The sequence below is a fragment of the Amblyomma mixtum genome, chromosome 1, assembly GCF_055824585.1.
Source record: "Amblyomma mixtum isolate Tamu chromosome 1, ASM5582458v1, whole genome shotgun sequence".
Taxonomy (NCBI): Eukaryota; Metazoa; Arthropoda; class Arachnida; order Ixodida; family Ixodidae; genus Amblyomma; species Amblyomma mixtum.
In genome coordinates, this window is record NC_143012.1 from 199,533,834 (window position 1) to 199,548,586 (window position 14,753).

At 43.7% G+C, this 14,753-nt stretch overlaps 1 protein-coding gene across 2 annotated transcripts in view; it reads right to left on the minus strand.

Moving 5' to 3' along the window:
* The window catches only part of LOC149370516 (MAM and LDL-receptor class A domain-containing protein 1-like), a 197,706-nt gene that overhangs the window by 164,638 nt on the left and 18,315 nt on the right, over window positions 1–14,753 (minus strand). For both annotated transcript variants that reach the window (XM_089562058.1, XM_089562069.1), the window contains exons 3-5: window positions 14,019–14,272; window positions 11,268–11,358; window positions 4,050–4,190 (exon numbers count right to left, since the gene is read on the minus strand). In XM_089562058.1, the coding sequence (XP_089418184.1) occupies window positions 4,050–4,190; window positions 11,268–11,358; window positions 14,019–14,272 (486 nt within the window). The remainder of the gene's footprint in view (window positions 1–4,049; window positions 4,191–11,267; window positions 11,359–14,018; window positions 14,273–14,753) is intronic.

Sequence of the window (14,753 nt, forward strand, 5' to 3'; positions counted from 1 at the left end):
GACTCAGATGTCATTCGAAAGTACCCGTGTAGCACAGGTATAAAACTGAAGCATGGCGAGGAATTTCAAGGGTATTGCAATAAACCTGACGGAAGAAGCGATTTCATAAGGTGTTCATTTGTAGAACTGCGCAATAAAGCAGCATTAGACAAGAAGTTTTTGTTTAGACGCGCTGATATCTTTTAAGGGTTCGAAAAATCTTTTAGAGTTGTTCCTGTCAGCTCCACATGTTAGGTCATGCGGCTAGTGCGTAAATAATAAGCGAGATGAAAAAGGCCAGCGTACTGTGGCATTAAACATCCCGCACTACTCCCTACGGTTTGTCTCCCGTGTGATCAGGCTAGTGCCGTGGTGTGTAGACCCTGTTCATACTACGGCTATACGGTTACAGCGCAGGTAAGTGCATTCATTCAGACAGGCATAATGCATTCAGACAGGCATAGCTCCATTGAGGAAAATCTGGTAACCCGACTTATGGCATTAAAAAAGTAAGCACGAATTGGTGGTCGAGTTGGTTTGACATTATGGCTAAAAGGCGCTATAAAAATAGACGGAAGAGGGAGAAGACACGAGACACACACTTAGGCGCACTAACAACTGATAGGTGGTTCTTGTCGCACAGAATAAATAACAGCGGCAACGTGATAAAGATCGTGTAGTGCCTAAACAAATGACAAACTTTGTGTAAGCACTGTATTCTGCTCCTCTCTCGTGTGGTGCTACATACGTTGGACAAATGGGCGGATATTTAAACAACAGATTGTAAGAGGGTTGGTGCAAGACTGAAAGTCAGTTTTCCGCCAACGTAAGTGCCCAATTTAATGTTCATGAAAGTACCACCAGGTTTCGATAATACCTGTGCTCTGGAAAGGACTGAAGATCAGTTAAGAGAAATACTAGAAGCGCTTGTGATCATGAAGCGTGATCAGGAGCGTAAATTGCTGGGCTAGTTGGTTCATAATGTTGCCAGGGTGGAACCAGCGGAACACAGACGCGGGACAAGAAAAAGGAGGTACACACACCACACCGCTGGTAGCGGTGTGGTGTGTGTACCTCCTTTTTCTTGTCCTGCGTCTGTGTTCCGCTGGTTCCACCCTGACAACAAATGAAGCGTGATCAGTCATATGTCTTCGATCCTCGGCGAAGGAGCTCGCATACCTCAGGTGTGGTGTGTAACAAAAAGAAATTCTATTGTAAATTCTTTGTATGCATGCGGTGAATGACGACGATGATTTTCTGAGGGTTTAACATTGGCGCGCCGTTATCTATACACTCCGACAAGAATAAACTATCAGTTGTGAGTTGACCAACGTGTGTCCCGTGTACCATCCCTCTGCTTCCTCTTACTCTTTCATTTAGAGCCTTTCAGCAACAATTAACGAAGTGATGCGCGTTATCAGATAAACCGCTTATCTGCACTGCAAAGCAAAATCTTAACGATTATAGCATGGCACGAGTGTTTCTCGAATGAAAGTTGTCTCAATAGTAAAATTCTATGAGGGGCACTGTTAAAAAATTTATATTTACAAAATGAGGCATAAACGACACAACCTCATGAGAGGAGCCATTTTTTCTTGTCTTCGATTTTTCCATGAGCAGATAAGCTTTGGATGCTGGAATTACATATGAGCTCAAGATACAACTAATGGAAGTTTCGGGACGATACGGATGCCCAGAAGTCCTGGGATCAGCGTTGTCACTTTCATCAAGCCTGCTGGTAAGCCCCTGGTGCAGAGGCATCCTTTCAATAGCAGAATAAGCTTTCGTTTTCTTCTCCGACTCTTTAGTCTAACACATATGTCATCTACGCTACGGCCTGCGCACTCGCCCGTCAAGCTTTCTGTGAATGTCGCTTTCTTACAAACTTTTTCTAGCCTTTCTTGCCACTGGAGGGTACTTATCTGCAGCATGGCTGGCACGTAAATCTAAACGCGTTAAATTCCCTTGCCGCAAACGGGGACGTTTTCTTCAAATGGGGAAATTTTTAAAACTTTCTCACAACCTCGAAGCCTCTAGTAAGCCTAATTAAGTGTTCTTTACAGGTGCTTTTATGTTCTCTGCGGTCATGCACAGTATTGTGCGTTTTTATCGTGAATATTTCCAAATATTTCCCGCCTCAACCGCTGGCTCGTTTGCGGAGAAACTGCACACAGAGCTTGCGTAATATGGTAACTTTTGTATCGTAGCAAGTTTTACAACGGTACTTACTTAGTTGAGCCGTGCATTTTGCGAAAACGTAATCGTCTGCGTACAGATGGGTGAACCAAAACCCGCAAACGCAGTTTTTTCGCGGAAGGGCGACAGTGGTGCCATCTGTTTCCTGCGGTGGAAAGCGTCACGACAAGGCGCCGAGGCGAGCGTCGCAAGATGTGCGGATCCTTTGAATATGCCGTTCCGGCATTTGCGTCCGTTTCAACTGTAGCGCTTCGAACATTTTCGGCTAACTGAGCAGAAAAAAATATAACAACTGATTTAATGAGTCGTTACCATTCAAAGCATATTGTTTGCAACGCTCACCTCGGCGCCTTGTCGTGACGTTCTCCACTGCCGGAAAGAGATGGCGCCACTGTCGCCCTTCAGCGAAAAAACTACGTTTGCGGGTTTCGGTTCACCAATCTCTACGCAGACAATTACGTTTTCGCATCATGCACGGCTCAACTAAGTAAGTACCGGTGTTAAACTTGCTACGATACAAAAGTTACCATAATACGCAAGCTCTGTGTGCAGTTTCACCGCAAACGAACTAGCGGGTGAGGCTAGAAAAATTTTGAAAATATTCACAATAAAAACGCACACTACTGTATATGAATAAGTCGAAGTGCCCACCTTGTGCCCAGCGCTGAGCGAGCCACAACTCCACCTATACTGCTGCCGCACGACCACTTCCGATCCCGATCGAGTCCGATCTCAATTAAGTTCTGGTTTGGTTTGGTTTATGGGGTTTAACGTCCCAAAGCGACTAAGGCTATGAGAGACGCCGTAGTGGAGGGCTCCAGAAATTTCGACCACCTGGGGTTCTTTAACGTGCACTGACATCGCACAGTACACGGGCCTCTAGAATTTCTCCCCCAAAGAAATTCTAGCCGTCGCGGCCGGGATGGAACCCGCGTCTTTTGGGTCAGCAGCCGAGCACCATAACCGCTGAGCCACCGCGGCGGCCTCAATTAAGTTCTGAGCGTGCTCCGCATGCAAATTTGCCTACGTTCCCACTCGATCCCGATTGGCGAGTTGACCAGCTAAACGACAGTTGGTGTTTGATGCACACGTGTTGCAGACAAATGCGATTTTAATCATGCTAAATTAAGCAAAAACGCTTGAGATCAACAATCTTGTGGCTGCCAAGCAACTGCAGAAGTTCCTTCACAAAAGCAGCTCAAACACCAGAAAGGAGACGACACTTGTCTCCTCTGTAGTCCCTGCTGCCTTGCCCTTCGCGCTGGTGGATTCAGTATGACCTTGCCTAAATGTCCATTCTTCTGTTAACTTTGTTTACTGCCAGGCAGGCGGGTGGCGTTGAGGGCATGAGCACAATATTATCTAACTGCAATCAGTAAAATAAAACAACAAGATTTATAGATTTCATAGGATAAACTTCTGCACGTTTCACTTTAATTAAGTATTTGATAATTTCTTGGGTACTCGGATGGCAGCCGCTTATTGTACTTCATGAATCTGTTTTGAGGTCGAGCAGCATTGAGCTTGATTTTGTTATAATTGGCCGCGTAGCAACGCCAGTCTTCACTGAATTTAATCCCAATCAGTGCGATCACTTTCTAAAGTGTGCGTGGGATATCGATATCAGGTAACGACATAAAATGATCTGCCTTTGTCATGGGATACAACATTCCGTTAAATGCACTTACGAAGCGCCTCTGCACGAACGCAATGCGCATTGATTATTTCAGCGCAGTTAGATGACTATTGGGGTAGGAATGTGCAGTGGGAAATTAAACAAGACAATTATGAAAGCGAATTTTAAGCTGAGTTAAACGTCGTACGCATGCAGGATGAAGTTTCAGCAGTAGATTTGTAGGGCGCTGGCAACTTACCCTCTTTCGAGTTTGTAGAGTAATCAGACTCGAAAAACTTCTTTCTGTCGCGGCCTTCAAGCAGCCATGTCTGTGCACCGCTTCCCAAGTCGTAGCCGCATGCGTCGCCCCAGTCAAAGTCGCAAGAACCCTTCTGAGGCTCTGAAACAAATAAAGAATGCATTTTATTTGGGCTGCTGTCCCGAAAGACGCGGGTTCGATCCCGGCCGCGGCGGTTGAATTTCTTTGGAGGAGAAATTCGAGGCCCGTGTACTGTGCGATGTCAGAGCACGTTAAAGAACCCCAGGTGGTCAAAATTTCCGGAGCCCTCCACTACGGCGTCTCTCATAGCCTTAGTCGCTTTGGGACGTTAAACCCCATAAAGCCAAAACCAAACCATTTTATTTGGGAGCTTTTTGCCTAGTGAGGATAAACGTTCACTATAGTAAGCAAATGGCTACAGATAAGATTAAAGACAATGCCTGTAAAGCCTCTCTTTTGTTTTGTCCGGAATTGCCAAGTTGCGCCCACCCAATCAAAGCGAATGTGCGCTGGCGCTTACTTATTTTGCGTTGTTTCCAGCAATGTCACACTGAGAGGCATTGTGCCTGTGCGCCAAGCGAGGCTTTAGAAACCGTTGCAATCTTAGAGCTATTGTGAAGAACATTTGTACTAATAATTGTGAAGCCGCTACTCCTCAAAAAAGTTTCCGGCCCAGGAGGTACGTGATAGGTTTTGAATTGCAGACGGCCAGAAAAAAGGAGAGTAAAAGCCATTTTGCAAAAAAAAATTAATGTTAACTGTTTTCTGCACACTGAAGGCAATGCTTCAGATCCTACAGATATTTAAAACAGAGTTGAAAAATCAGGACGACACAACGCAAGACCGATATGAGGCTACTTTCTTTGTATCATGATCCTCCTTTTGTACGCTATGTTTTACTAGCAAAACGAAGACGCGCATATATCGACCTATTTCAGAGATGCCATTGATGCTAAAGGGCGGACAAATGGAGGCACTGCATTCATGCATCTTGTGTAAAGCCGTTGGACAGATTCTTTGAGTTGTGCGCACACGAACGCACACACGTGTACGCACACACGCACGCACATGCACACGCAGACGCACGCGCACGCACATGTACGCACGCACACACAGACACGAGCAGTATGTATGAGCGTACAAATCGTGGTTTTGAGGAAACACCAGGCGCCGCCAACGAAGCGCGAATCCGCTTCACCGATCGGCCGCGCCGAACACCCTGGACTTCAGTGTTCTGAACAATACAAAATTTCTATGTATAGCGTGCGCTATGTGAAAAAAAAAGTTTTCAGGCAAAAGAAATTGCGATCGAGGGGGATGTGAGTTATTAAAAACCATGCTTCCCTAATAATTCCGAGTATTTACTGAACAAATATTTATATTAGCAAAGTCGGGTGGTGTCGGGTAATCATGAGCTGTTAGCCACGATCAAGACGATGCTATGTAAGTGTTTGAAATGAAGAAAGGTCACCTTTGTAAGCACTCCAAGGCCAGAGAATGTGGAGTTTTTCCCTCTCCAAACATTATTAAGCATATAAGGCAAATAGAAAATGCAACACAATAAAACGCTCTCTAATGACTTCTCACGATGCCTACGATATCTGATTCCTTATCTCTCGAAGGCTATTCCTAGATGTGAGCTGTTTGTTTTAGCTTCTTAGCTTGGTGCAAATAAATTAATACTGCTCGCCAACAGCATGGTCTCCGTTTTCAGACCGACGAGCAGAAAAAAGTGTATGCGGTATTACAGTCCCCTTGAAGTTTCAATTGGAGCGCGGTATGCATAACAGTGTGCCACCGGCGCAGTCCGATTTCGTGGAAACTTCCTCGTGCCATGACAAAATTGGTAAATTGGTAAATTTGTGTTTGAGCGAAGGAAATGGCGCCATATCTGTCTTTCACATTTCGGCGGACACCTGAATCGCGCCGTAAAGGAAGGGAGGAAAATGGGAGTGAAAGAAGAAAGAGAGAAACAGGTGCCGTAGTGGAAGTCTCCGGGATAATGTCGGCCACTTGGGGATCTTTAAAACATATAGACGTCGCACAACAGACGGGCTCCTGTTGCGTTCCCTCCATCGAAACGCGGCCGCCGCGGTCGGGCTCGAGCCCGGGTATTCCGGGTCGGTAGACGGGCGTCTTACCCACTGAGCCACCGCGGCGGGTCCGTACCATGTGCACAGTTTCCTTTTTATGCGTAGCATATTGCAATCACTCAGTTCAGCCCTTGGGCGCGGCCGGGCAGCCACCAAACCACGTGACGTGACGTCACGAGGTTTAATGACGTCACGTCACCACGTGACGTGACGTCACCAAACCAGGTGAAAAAAAAAGAAAAAAAGGAAAAAGGAAAGAATAAAAATGAAAAAAGAAAAAAAAGACGGCTGAGCATGGTGGCGGTTGCCACCGCCCCGTTTCAAAGGGGGCGCTCCTATCCATCCATCCATCCATCCATACGTCACGGAGGAAAAGCTTCTGAGAAAATCGAGTGCCGCCAAGCAATACTCGCGCAAAAAGACCGCGCAATATGCAACACATCTTGGCTTAACCAAGCTAAGCCTGGACATCTTTTTTTATCTAGAAAAAGAAGCGCCTGATTTCCTTTTGTCTAGGGCTGCAGGAAAAGGCTTCTTATTCGTCTTAAAAGTTAGCATGGGATCGTGTTGTCCGTGGCTACGAACACGGCATTGATACTGACCACCTTACTGCTTTAAGCAAATGGTGTAATATTAAACATAGGTAATTAGCTACTGTGTTAATATAAATAATAATATTGTTAACGTACGCCGTGGCTAAACCTTTATTCCTAAAAATATTTTTCCTTTTTCTATTCAAGCTAGCCTTTAAAGATAGGTAATATTTGTAATCACTCCCCGAGATACTCAATAAATATTTATACGAGTGTATTTTTCTGTACTGCAGGCAATACAATGCAGCAAGAATCACAAGAACGTTGATTTAATATTGTATTCTACCAGGTTGCGGTGCAGGTCCAAAGCATCTTGTTATCTCCACTATGTAGATCGCTAGGATGTCCCAAGAAATTTATGGGAATCTGCCATATGCCGGCAACTTTCTTGTGGTTTTTCTTTCTTGGAAACTTATTTTTGAGCCCTCAGATGAAAGGACGTCACCGCTCTCAGAACACGTGCATTAGCTGAAACCCGCTGCACTAGACATCCCATTTGCACGTCCGCTTTCTTTTCGGCCTGGTCTCATATTTACGGGGCTGGTGCTGAGAGGTTTATTTCTTTTCTTGAAAACGTATTCGTCTCAAGCAGAACGAGTGAGCGTCATGGCAACTAAAATAATCCCGTTCCACACATTTTCATTTTGTATATAGTTGAGGAAGGTAATCAATGTCATTCGAATGTTTTTTTTGTTTCTAATTGAATAATTAGGTATCAGCAAACTCCTCTGCACAATAGAATCGACCTTAGTTTAAGACGGAACCTTAAAATGTCTTGGGAAAAAATTGTAAGCAATCAGACGCGCAAGACGTGGCTTGTCCAATTTAAGAAAAAAAAAACAGTTTACACACGAGGAGAACAATGCAATATTTTGTGAGAATGTCCATCGTTTCTCAGCCACTATATTCAAGCATACCTCCTTAAATCAACCAAAAGCCCTTTGTGCTCAAGGAGTTTCGCATGGAAACATCTCAAACGTTGTTAAACGGGGTATGCCCTCCAAGAAGGGCAATTTTCAGGAATACAGAGACAAAAGTTACTAAAAACTTGAGGCGGAAACTTTTTCTCTGTAGGTACTCTCTTCTCCTACCGTCAGAGCAATTGTCTACTTCTAGACTGATGGATTTTGTAGTTTCGTGCTCAAATCTTCCACAATGCAAAAATGAAGATGGCCATCAATTATTCGCATTTAAGATATGTTACCGTGGAAGTTTAAATATTTTATGAAATACCTTTTGGTGGTATTTCATTTAAATTATAAAACTGATTACACAAGGCACATCATATTTTATTCTGTCATCATGGTTAGACATTTCCCGTTCAAAAAAGTAACTTTCAAGAGCTAAACTTCGCACTTACTGATCATGGTTGCGGTCTAGTTAGCAGAATGGCCCAATATTACAAAATAATTTCAATCCTTTCTTTATCTAATTAGCCTCTTACCTCTTACGTAAAACGTAAATAAGGTTGCGTAATTCACTTAGTATCTTCATTTATACCTACTGTAACAAAAAAAAAATCCCGTCCATTTTAAGTTGAATGTTTCAGTGTTATTTAAAGAAAAAATTTCGAGCATCCAAGTCCAGTGTTTTGAAGCGCAACGTGTGTGAAAAACACCAGCTAATTTTTGTTCAGAGCGCATCTCTTAGGCGCCTGTTCCTGCGTTTCGCATTGTAGTCGGTGTCGGCATAGTGGTCAGCGTTGTCGCTGTCGGCATAACCGGTTGTCCAAGTAACTAAGCAAAACGTCTCCTGGATGGCAGCTCCATTGGGAAGATCCCGAAGGGTGGCTAGCACGTAACACGCCACCAACCAGCGTCGATGTAGTCGGCGTGGCATGCAGCCTGTTGCTGGTACCGTAGGTCCATAGGTACCGTAAAATATACCGGTTCTATGGTACCGTATGCATTGGTACCGTAGATCACATCATCACGCGGCCCCACTTGGCGTTGAGGGCTGCGGAGAAGCTTGAAAGCAGTCTCGATTTTAATCGGGGATTACATTATCATTTCAAATGCTCGACCAAAAAAAAAAATTCACATGATCCCCTAAGAATTTCACACATTTGACCCCCCAAAGCTAGTCGAATTTTAAAACCTCTGCAGCTGCCCTTTAAAAATCCCTTTCGACACCCTAATTCACATAATGCTCTCGTGCTCATTATTGAACTAAAGTTTGTTGTGGGGAAAGCTACATCAATTCGCCAATGCTTACTCGTACAAAGGATGCAAGTGTCACTAGTTTGCCGACATGGGCACAGAATCTTCATAATTCCACGCTTAAGCAGTTTTCCGCGCACATTTCGGACTAGCAGAGGCAGAATGCACAACAGGACCATTTCGTGCACCTTTGACCTAAGATTATTACAGGGGCTATGCTTGATCGAAACACTGCAAAAGTTTTGGGTAAGCGTTCTTTCAAGCTGATGGCAAGCCAAGTTTGCATGAAATGCTCTTGAAGTATGGCCAAATTTTGACTCGAAACGTTTAGATCTATATAGGCGGCACTCAGAAGAAATTAGTCTTCTTTTTAGCTTGCTAAGAAGACATACAAGCCATAACATGCTTCCAAAGTATTTTCTGAAGTTTTTCCATCCTTTAAGTATTGCAGAAACCACCGCCGATGGAATGTTTTTTAAATCCCTGTCAGCCTTGACCAAATTTTTTTTTACATATTCGTATTGTAGATTATTTCAAGTTACATAAACAATAGTTCATTGGTCTAGAAGTACAAATGCTCTCAAACATTGGTACAAAAGTCATATTATCCTCATAAAAAAACTTGAGATTAAAATTCTTATTACTGTCTGTCCCATCCTTGTCCTAAAAACGGCTGTTCTTGCTATGCATTAGTATACTTTAAGCAATGAATATAATTTTTAGCTCTTAAATACTAAAAAGAACAAATATTCTCGCACTGCTGCGAGCATAAATGTTTGAATATAGATACTGGAAAAATATTGAGGTTCCGCAAAATTATATTTGTTGTTGTGCACAAAATTGAAAACTTCGATTCTGCTGAATTGCAAGAACCCGTTACACACCTCTCGTTAGAAACTACAGCCACTCTCTCTAAACTAACTAGCACTCCATAATGTCGACAATGTGTCCATCACACATAAAACTTTTATTAAAAACAGCATATGATCATGGAACCTCGATTACCATCCATATTTTTATCGCCAGTGACAACCCACAGTTAATATGATTTATGGTTTTTTTTTTGGACAGCGAGGTCTGCCATGAACTGTAATACCTCGATGTCAAGAGCACTTTTGACACATCAGTCATTGAGGTGACATTATTTGAGGGGATATTATTCAGGTGATATTATTTGAGGTGATATTATAGTTGGTTTTCACAGAACATTACTCGACAAACCAGATAGTCCATTAACACCGTTATCGCTTACCTAAAGTACTGTAGGTTAAAAATAGTTCCACATGGAAAAGTGAGGCTGAAAACCTAATCTACACTCAGCCAGTCACTTATCTATATTTACTTACGCATCATCTAACACGTACTCTCTTTGCCAAAAGTTAGCACTCAACGTCCTTTCCTTGACAGTCGTTTAGTGGAAATCCGTACCGTCGCCATACACACCAAAGGGTATTGAAAGGCGCGGACAGGGGGTTCTCCTTAGATTGCACAGACTAAGAGATTCAGGGGTGTCATTTGCACTCCGCTACACACCAAAGAAACAAACATTGTTGCCCGGTAATTTTGGCAAAGGCGGTGCTTTCGTTCCTCTTTTTCACTAATAAAGCCTGTCTTCAAACTCAACACGTTGGCAGACAGCTGACAAGACAGGCACTTGTGTGGCGACTAGTCAGACATTTGGACAGCAATAATAGCGAACCTATTTGTCAAGTTGTTTCACGTAGCGCACGTGAAAACGGATTTTTTTTTTCTCCCAATTCTGTACCTTTTACTGCATTTGTAAATGGGAATGTTTAATCCTCGGCAAAGTGAAAATGCCAAACAAATATTTCTCCTCCTAGCTGCATTTTACTTCATGAACACATTGTACCGATTGCTGCTGTGAAAAATTTTGGCGCTCAGTTCTTCCTCCATTTTGTTCCAATATCGCCCACAAAAGCACCCTTTCTTGAACGCTAAACTTCGTGAACAATATCTGCAGTTTTCTAGCAGTGAAGTGCCAACAGAGAAAATAGTTTTCTGAGCTACTTTGACTAAGGCAGTTTACAAAAAACTGTTGCAGAATGTTCAGGTTCGAAAATAAGTTGTGCCTCTTCTGCACAGATTCATTCCTGTAGATTTCTAAAATCACAAAAGAGTCGTTTTTGCCTCTTGTGATTAATGATTTTTTTGTTCAAGAAACTTGCAACGTTTCTCAGAAACTATGCGCCATTTCTTCGTGGCACCACATTTACTCACCGTATTCTAAAATTTAATTTTAAACACGAAATATTTATGACACCTCGGTCACCGTCCTTATCTCACGCGCCCATTTCAACTGGAAGTGAAATACGTGAGGTACAGACATCTTACCAGGAGGGCACTCTCCGCTGTCCAGTGTCAGATCATCTAAGGCAAAGACACCTTGTTCAGGGGAGTCTTGCGTATGGTAGCGAATTGCGATCTGTAAATTTGGATACAAATAGCCGAGTTAGTGAAATGTAACTCTTTTCCACGTAAACAACGTTAACATTGACAGCCCATAGGAGTTAAGTCGCTCGATATCACTGAACTACTCCTAATTCTCCCAACCATCTAATGACACCACCTTCAGTCGGTCATTGTCGGTGACTATTTCTAATACAGTGAAGTTTGCAATTACCTCTCCTTTATATGATGGAGAATTTCTTAATTAACTTCTGATCTGAAATGAAGTTGCTTAAGTAGCTCAGCCGCGTGACCAACGTTCTGGATCAGAATTCTGGTTTTGGCAAGCTGGTGAGCGTTCACGTTGACCTCACAGCGCGAGACAGACAAGGGCGAGAGACGCGAAACGACATGGATGGACACCTACAGCCAAGTGAATTTATTGAAGCTTACGGACGATGATTTCATTGCAAGCCGAAACCACGCGGCAGCCAAACCACCAGGAAATGGCCAGAGGCTAAACAAGTTTTTTTTTTGACATCCCGAATCACTACAACACATGTGATACTGTGTAATCCAGAGGTCCAAAGTTGATAATAAACGGCACGGTGGAGGCAAGACAAAAGCTGGATCAAAATGAACAGCACCGAAACAAGCTCTCTGCGGGAAGGTGCTCTTTAAAGAAGCTGAACCGCGCTAAGCAGGGCTTCGTAAATAACCGAAGGCGGGACGAGAGCCGGGTACAAATATCAACATTTAACAACGAATGCCATGACTGAAAGAAAAGCTTAGTTTGATAAAAAAAGGCGGAATAAGTTATTAAAAAAAAAACAAGGCTTAACACAAGGTAGGATGGGATGAAATGAGCACTTCGGAGCCGATGCGGATGTCATGTAACGTAAAATACAAAAATCATAACACCAACTGGGTGGAAAAAGGCCACGGGTAAAAAAGATACAGCGATGTTATGAAGTAAACATGGGTGCAATCCTAAAGAAGATGAACATCAAGCAACAAGAAACGTGAAACTGCAAGAGTTAAACCGATAACAAGCTCGAGGTGTAAAGAGCCCTTGAGTAAAAACAACAAGCGTTGTCACGAAGTAAAAATATGTAAAAAATTAAAACTGAGATGAGCATGAAACAATAAAAAACACAAGGCTGCATCAAAATGTGCACTAAAAGTTGCCTTCTGCGTTTTTGTTCGTTTTCAATCAGAGAGATGAACACGGTGCTGACGCTCTCGCTGCCTTTTTTCATTTTGAACAACGTTTCAATAATTTCTCTTTCTCTTCTATCAGAACGACCTAGAAGGTCAGTTCTAGTGTTCATTTTGATGCAGTCTTAAATTTTTCATTGCTTCATGTTCATCTCGATTTAAATTTTTTACCCGTTTTCACTTCGTGACACCGCTGTATTGTTTTTACGCAAAAGCTCTTTACACCCCGAGCTTGTTATAGCCAAAATAGACACATGAACGCGCGACCTGTGGACACTGCCGCGAAAACAAGCTGCATTAGCAACTAGAGTTACATGCTCCCAGGAGACTCAGCCGATGCGTTAGGCGAGACGCCAGTGCAGAGCCACGCAGCACACGATAACCGCGACTCTTGCAACTGCAGAATACACGTGCATAGAGAATAAGAGCGAGGAAACTTCGGCAGCACGTACCCTAGGACCACAGGAGTGGCCGTACGGGGCAGCAATCTGACAGCGCGGGTGACCAATTCGACGGTCTCATATTAGAGACACCAGGAAGCTTTCTCCGATGTAGGGAAACTGAGCACATCTTATAAGCCGAGTCCGTGCTCCTGTCTATCTTACTGCGTAGTCCGGGGGTACACTTGTGTTAGCATATACTCCGTTGCATGAATCGCACTGATCGTCTGTGAATTCTGTTGTTACTCTACGACTGTGGGACAAAAATTCCTTGCGTATTTCCACAAGTTTTAAACTGGTAGAAATATGCTAACAAACGCTACCGGTTTGATCCTGCATTACACTAAACTAAAATGAGCTTAAAGAATCGGTTTGCTCTTCCTTTTCACCTTTAAATTTGAAGCTATTAAAGCCTAGCTGATGGCATTTGTTTTAAAAGAAATTTACTTCGTGCAATCAAATGTGGCAAAGGCGTGCAACTCTGCCACTTCGATGTTACCATTTATGACCGCTAGTAGTGCGTCGCGATGCAGTGAATTGTGCCTGTTTTGTACGGACATTAAGTTACGTAAAGCAGATTCACTGAAGCGCACGGAAACTTCGATTCAAGGTAGAACTGGTAATCCGTGGTCCTCCTGCCACGAGAATTCGTACTTATCTTTTTGTATTTGGAGGTCAGTATTTGCTAGCCACATGGCGTATATGTGTTGACAAGGACCTTGCTAACGGTGGTGCCTTGCCTGTTCGGGTCAATCCTGCACACTGCTGCGCACTTTTGCAAGAGTTCCTTGCTGCAGTTATATTACATTCTGTTCAGCAGCGCCCGTGGCCTACGTAAATAGTTTTGTGCATTGAGCTGGCTTACTGCATGCTCGCTTGAGTGCCGTCGGGGAAAGCTCAGGGTAAAAGACATAAAGCTCGCATGTGATTCAGCCCAAGCAGACAGCAGTGCCGTACCCAACGCACACAATTATTTGCCCCTGACAGCTGTTGCTTTGTTCCCGTGAATGTTGCCAAGTAATGTAGTGAGTGCACGAACCTCGACGGGGCCGGAGCGTTTCTCCGAGTAGCGCACTCGCTGCCAGCGGCCGGCCAATTCCTTCCTAGTTACGTAGAAGTCTTTTCGCCAGCTAGATCGATGATCGACTCTGAACGAAGCGTGACCGCTTTCTGTGCCTGATAGGTGGTACCAAGCAGTGAAACAGAGAGGCCCTGTTCCCTCTCGAGTGAGCTCGGCGATGCGGGAACCAAATGACGAGGCATTCTTCGTCGCATAGGCGATCGAGGCTTGGTCTGTGGATAAGAACATTGAAAGTGAACAGAGCATGACAACAATGAGAAAACAGTTTTGCAGGCGACCCGAAATCAGCCTGCTGTTGAGCCGCTAACTGGCCCCACAGACAGTTTCAGACAACATTCACTGTGCCATGCCGTTTCGTGATGGTTTTAGCCAACTGGGTCGGTACCGCGCTAAGCCATATGGTTCACGTGGCGACAATTACACCTTTATTGTTAGTTTAAAATGATTTTCATAAATTTATCTCTAAAACTTCCTTGAATTTTTGCAGATTCTAGATAGCGTGTGCAAATCTCGGACAGTGTTGAAGCAACCAAAATGCCTATAAGTTTTCACATGCCGAGGGTCGGCCGGTAACCCCTAGGCAAAAGTCAGTTTTACCTACCGCCTTCGTATTTAAGCTATGAACTAGCGCCTTTGAGAACAAAGATACGTGGGCGCAAAACTTAAGAATAGCTTTTTCAGAGCAGGCCGGTC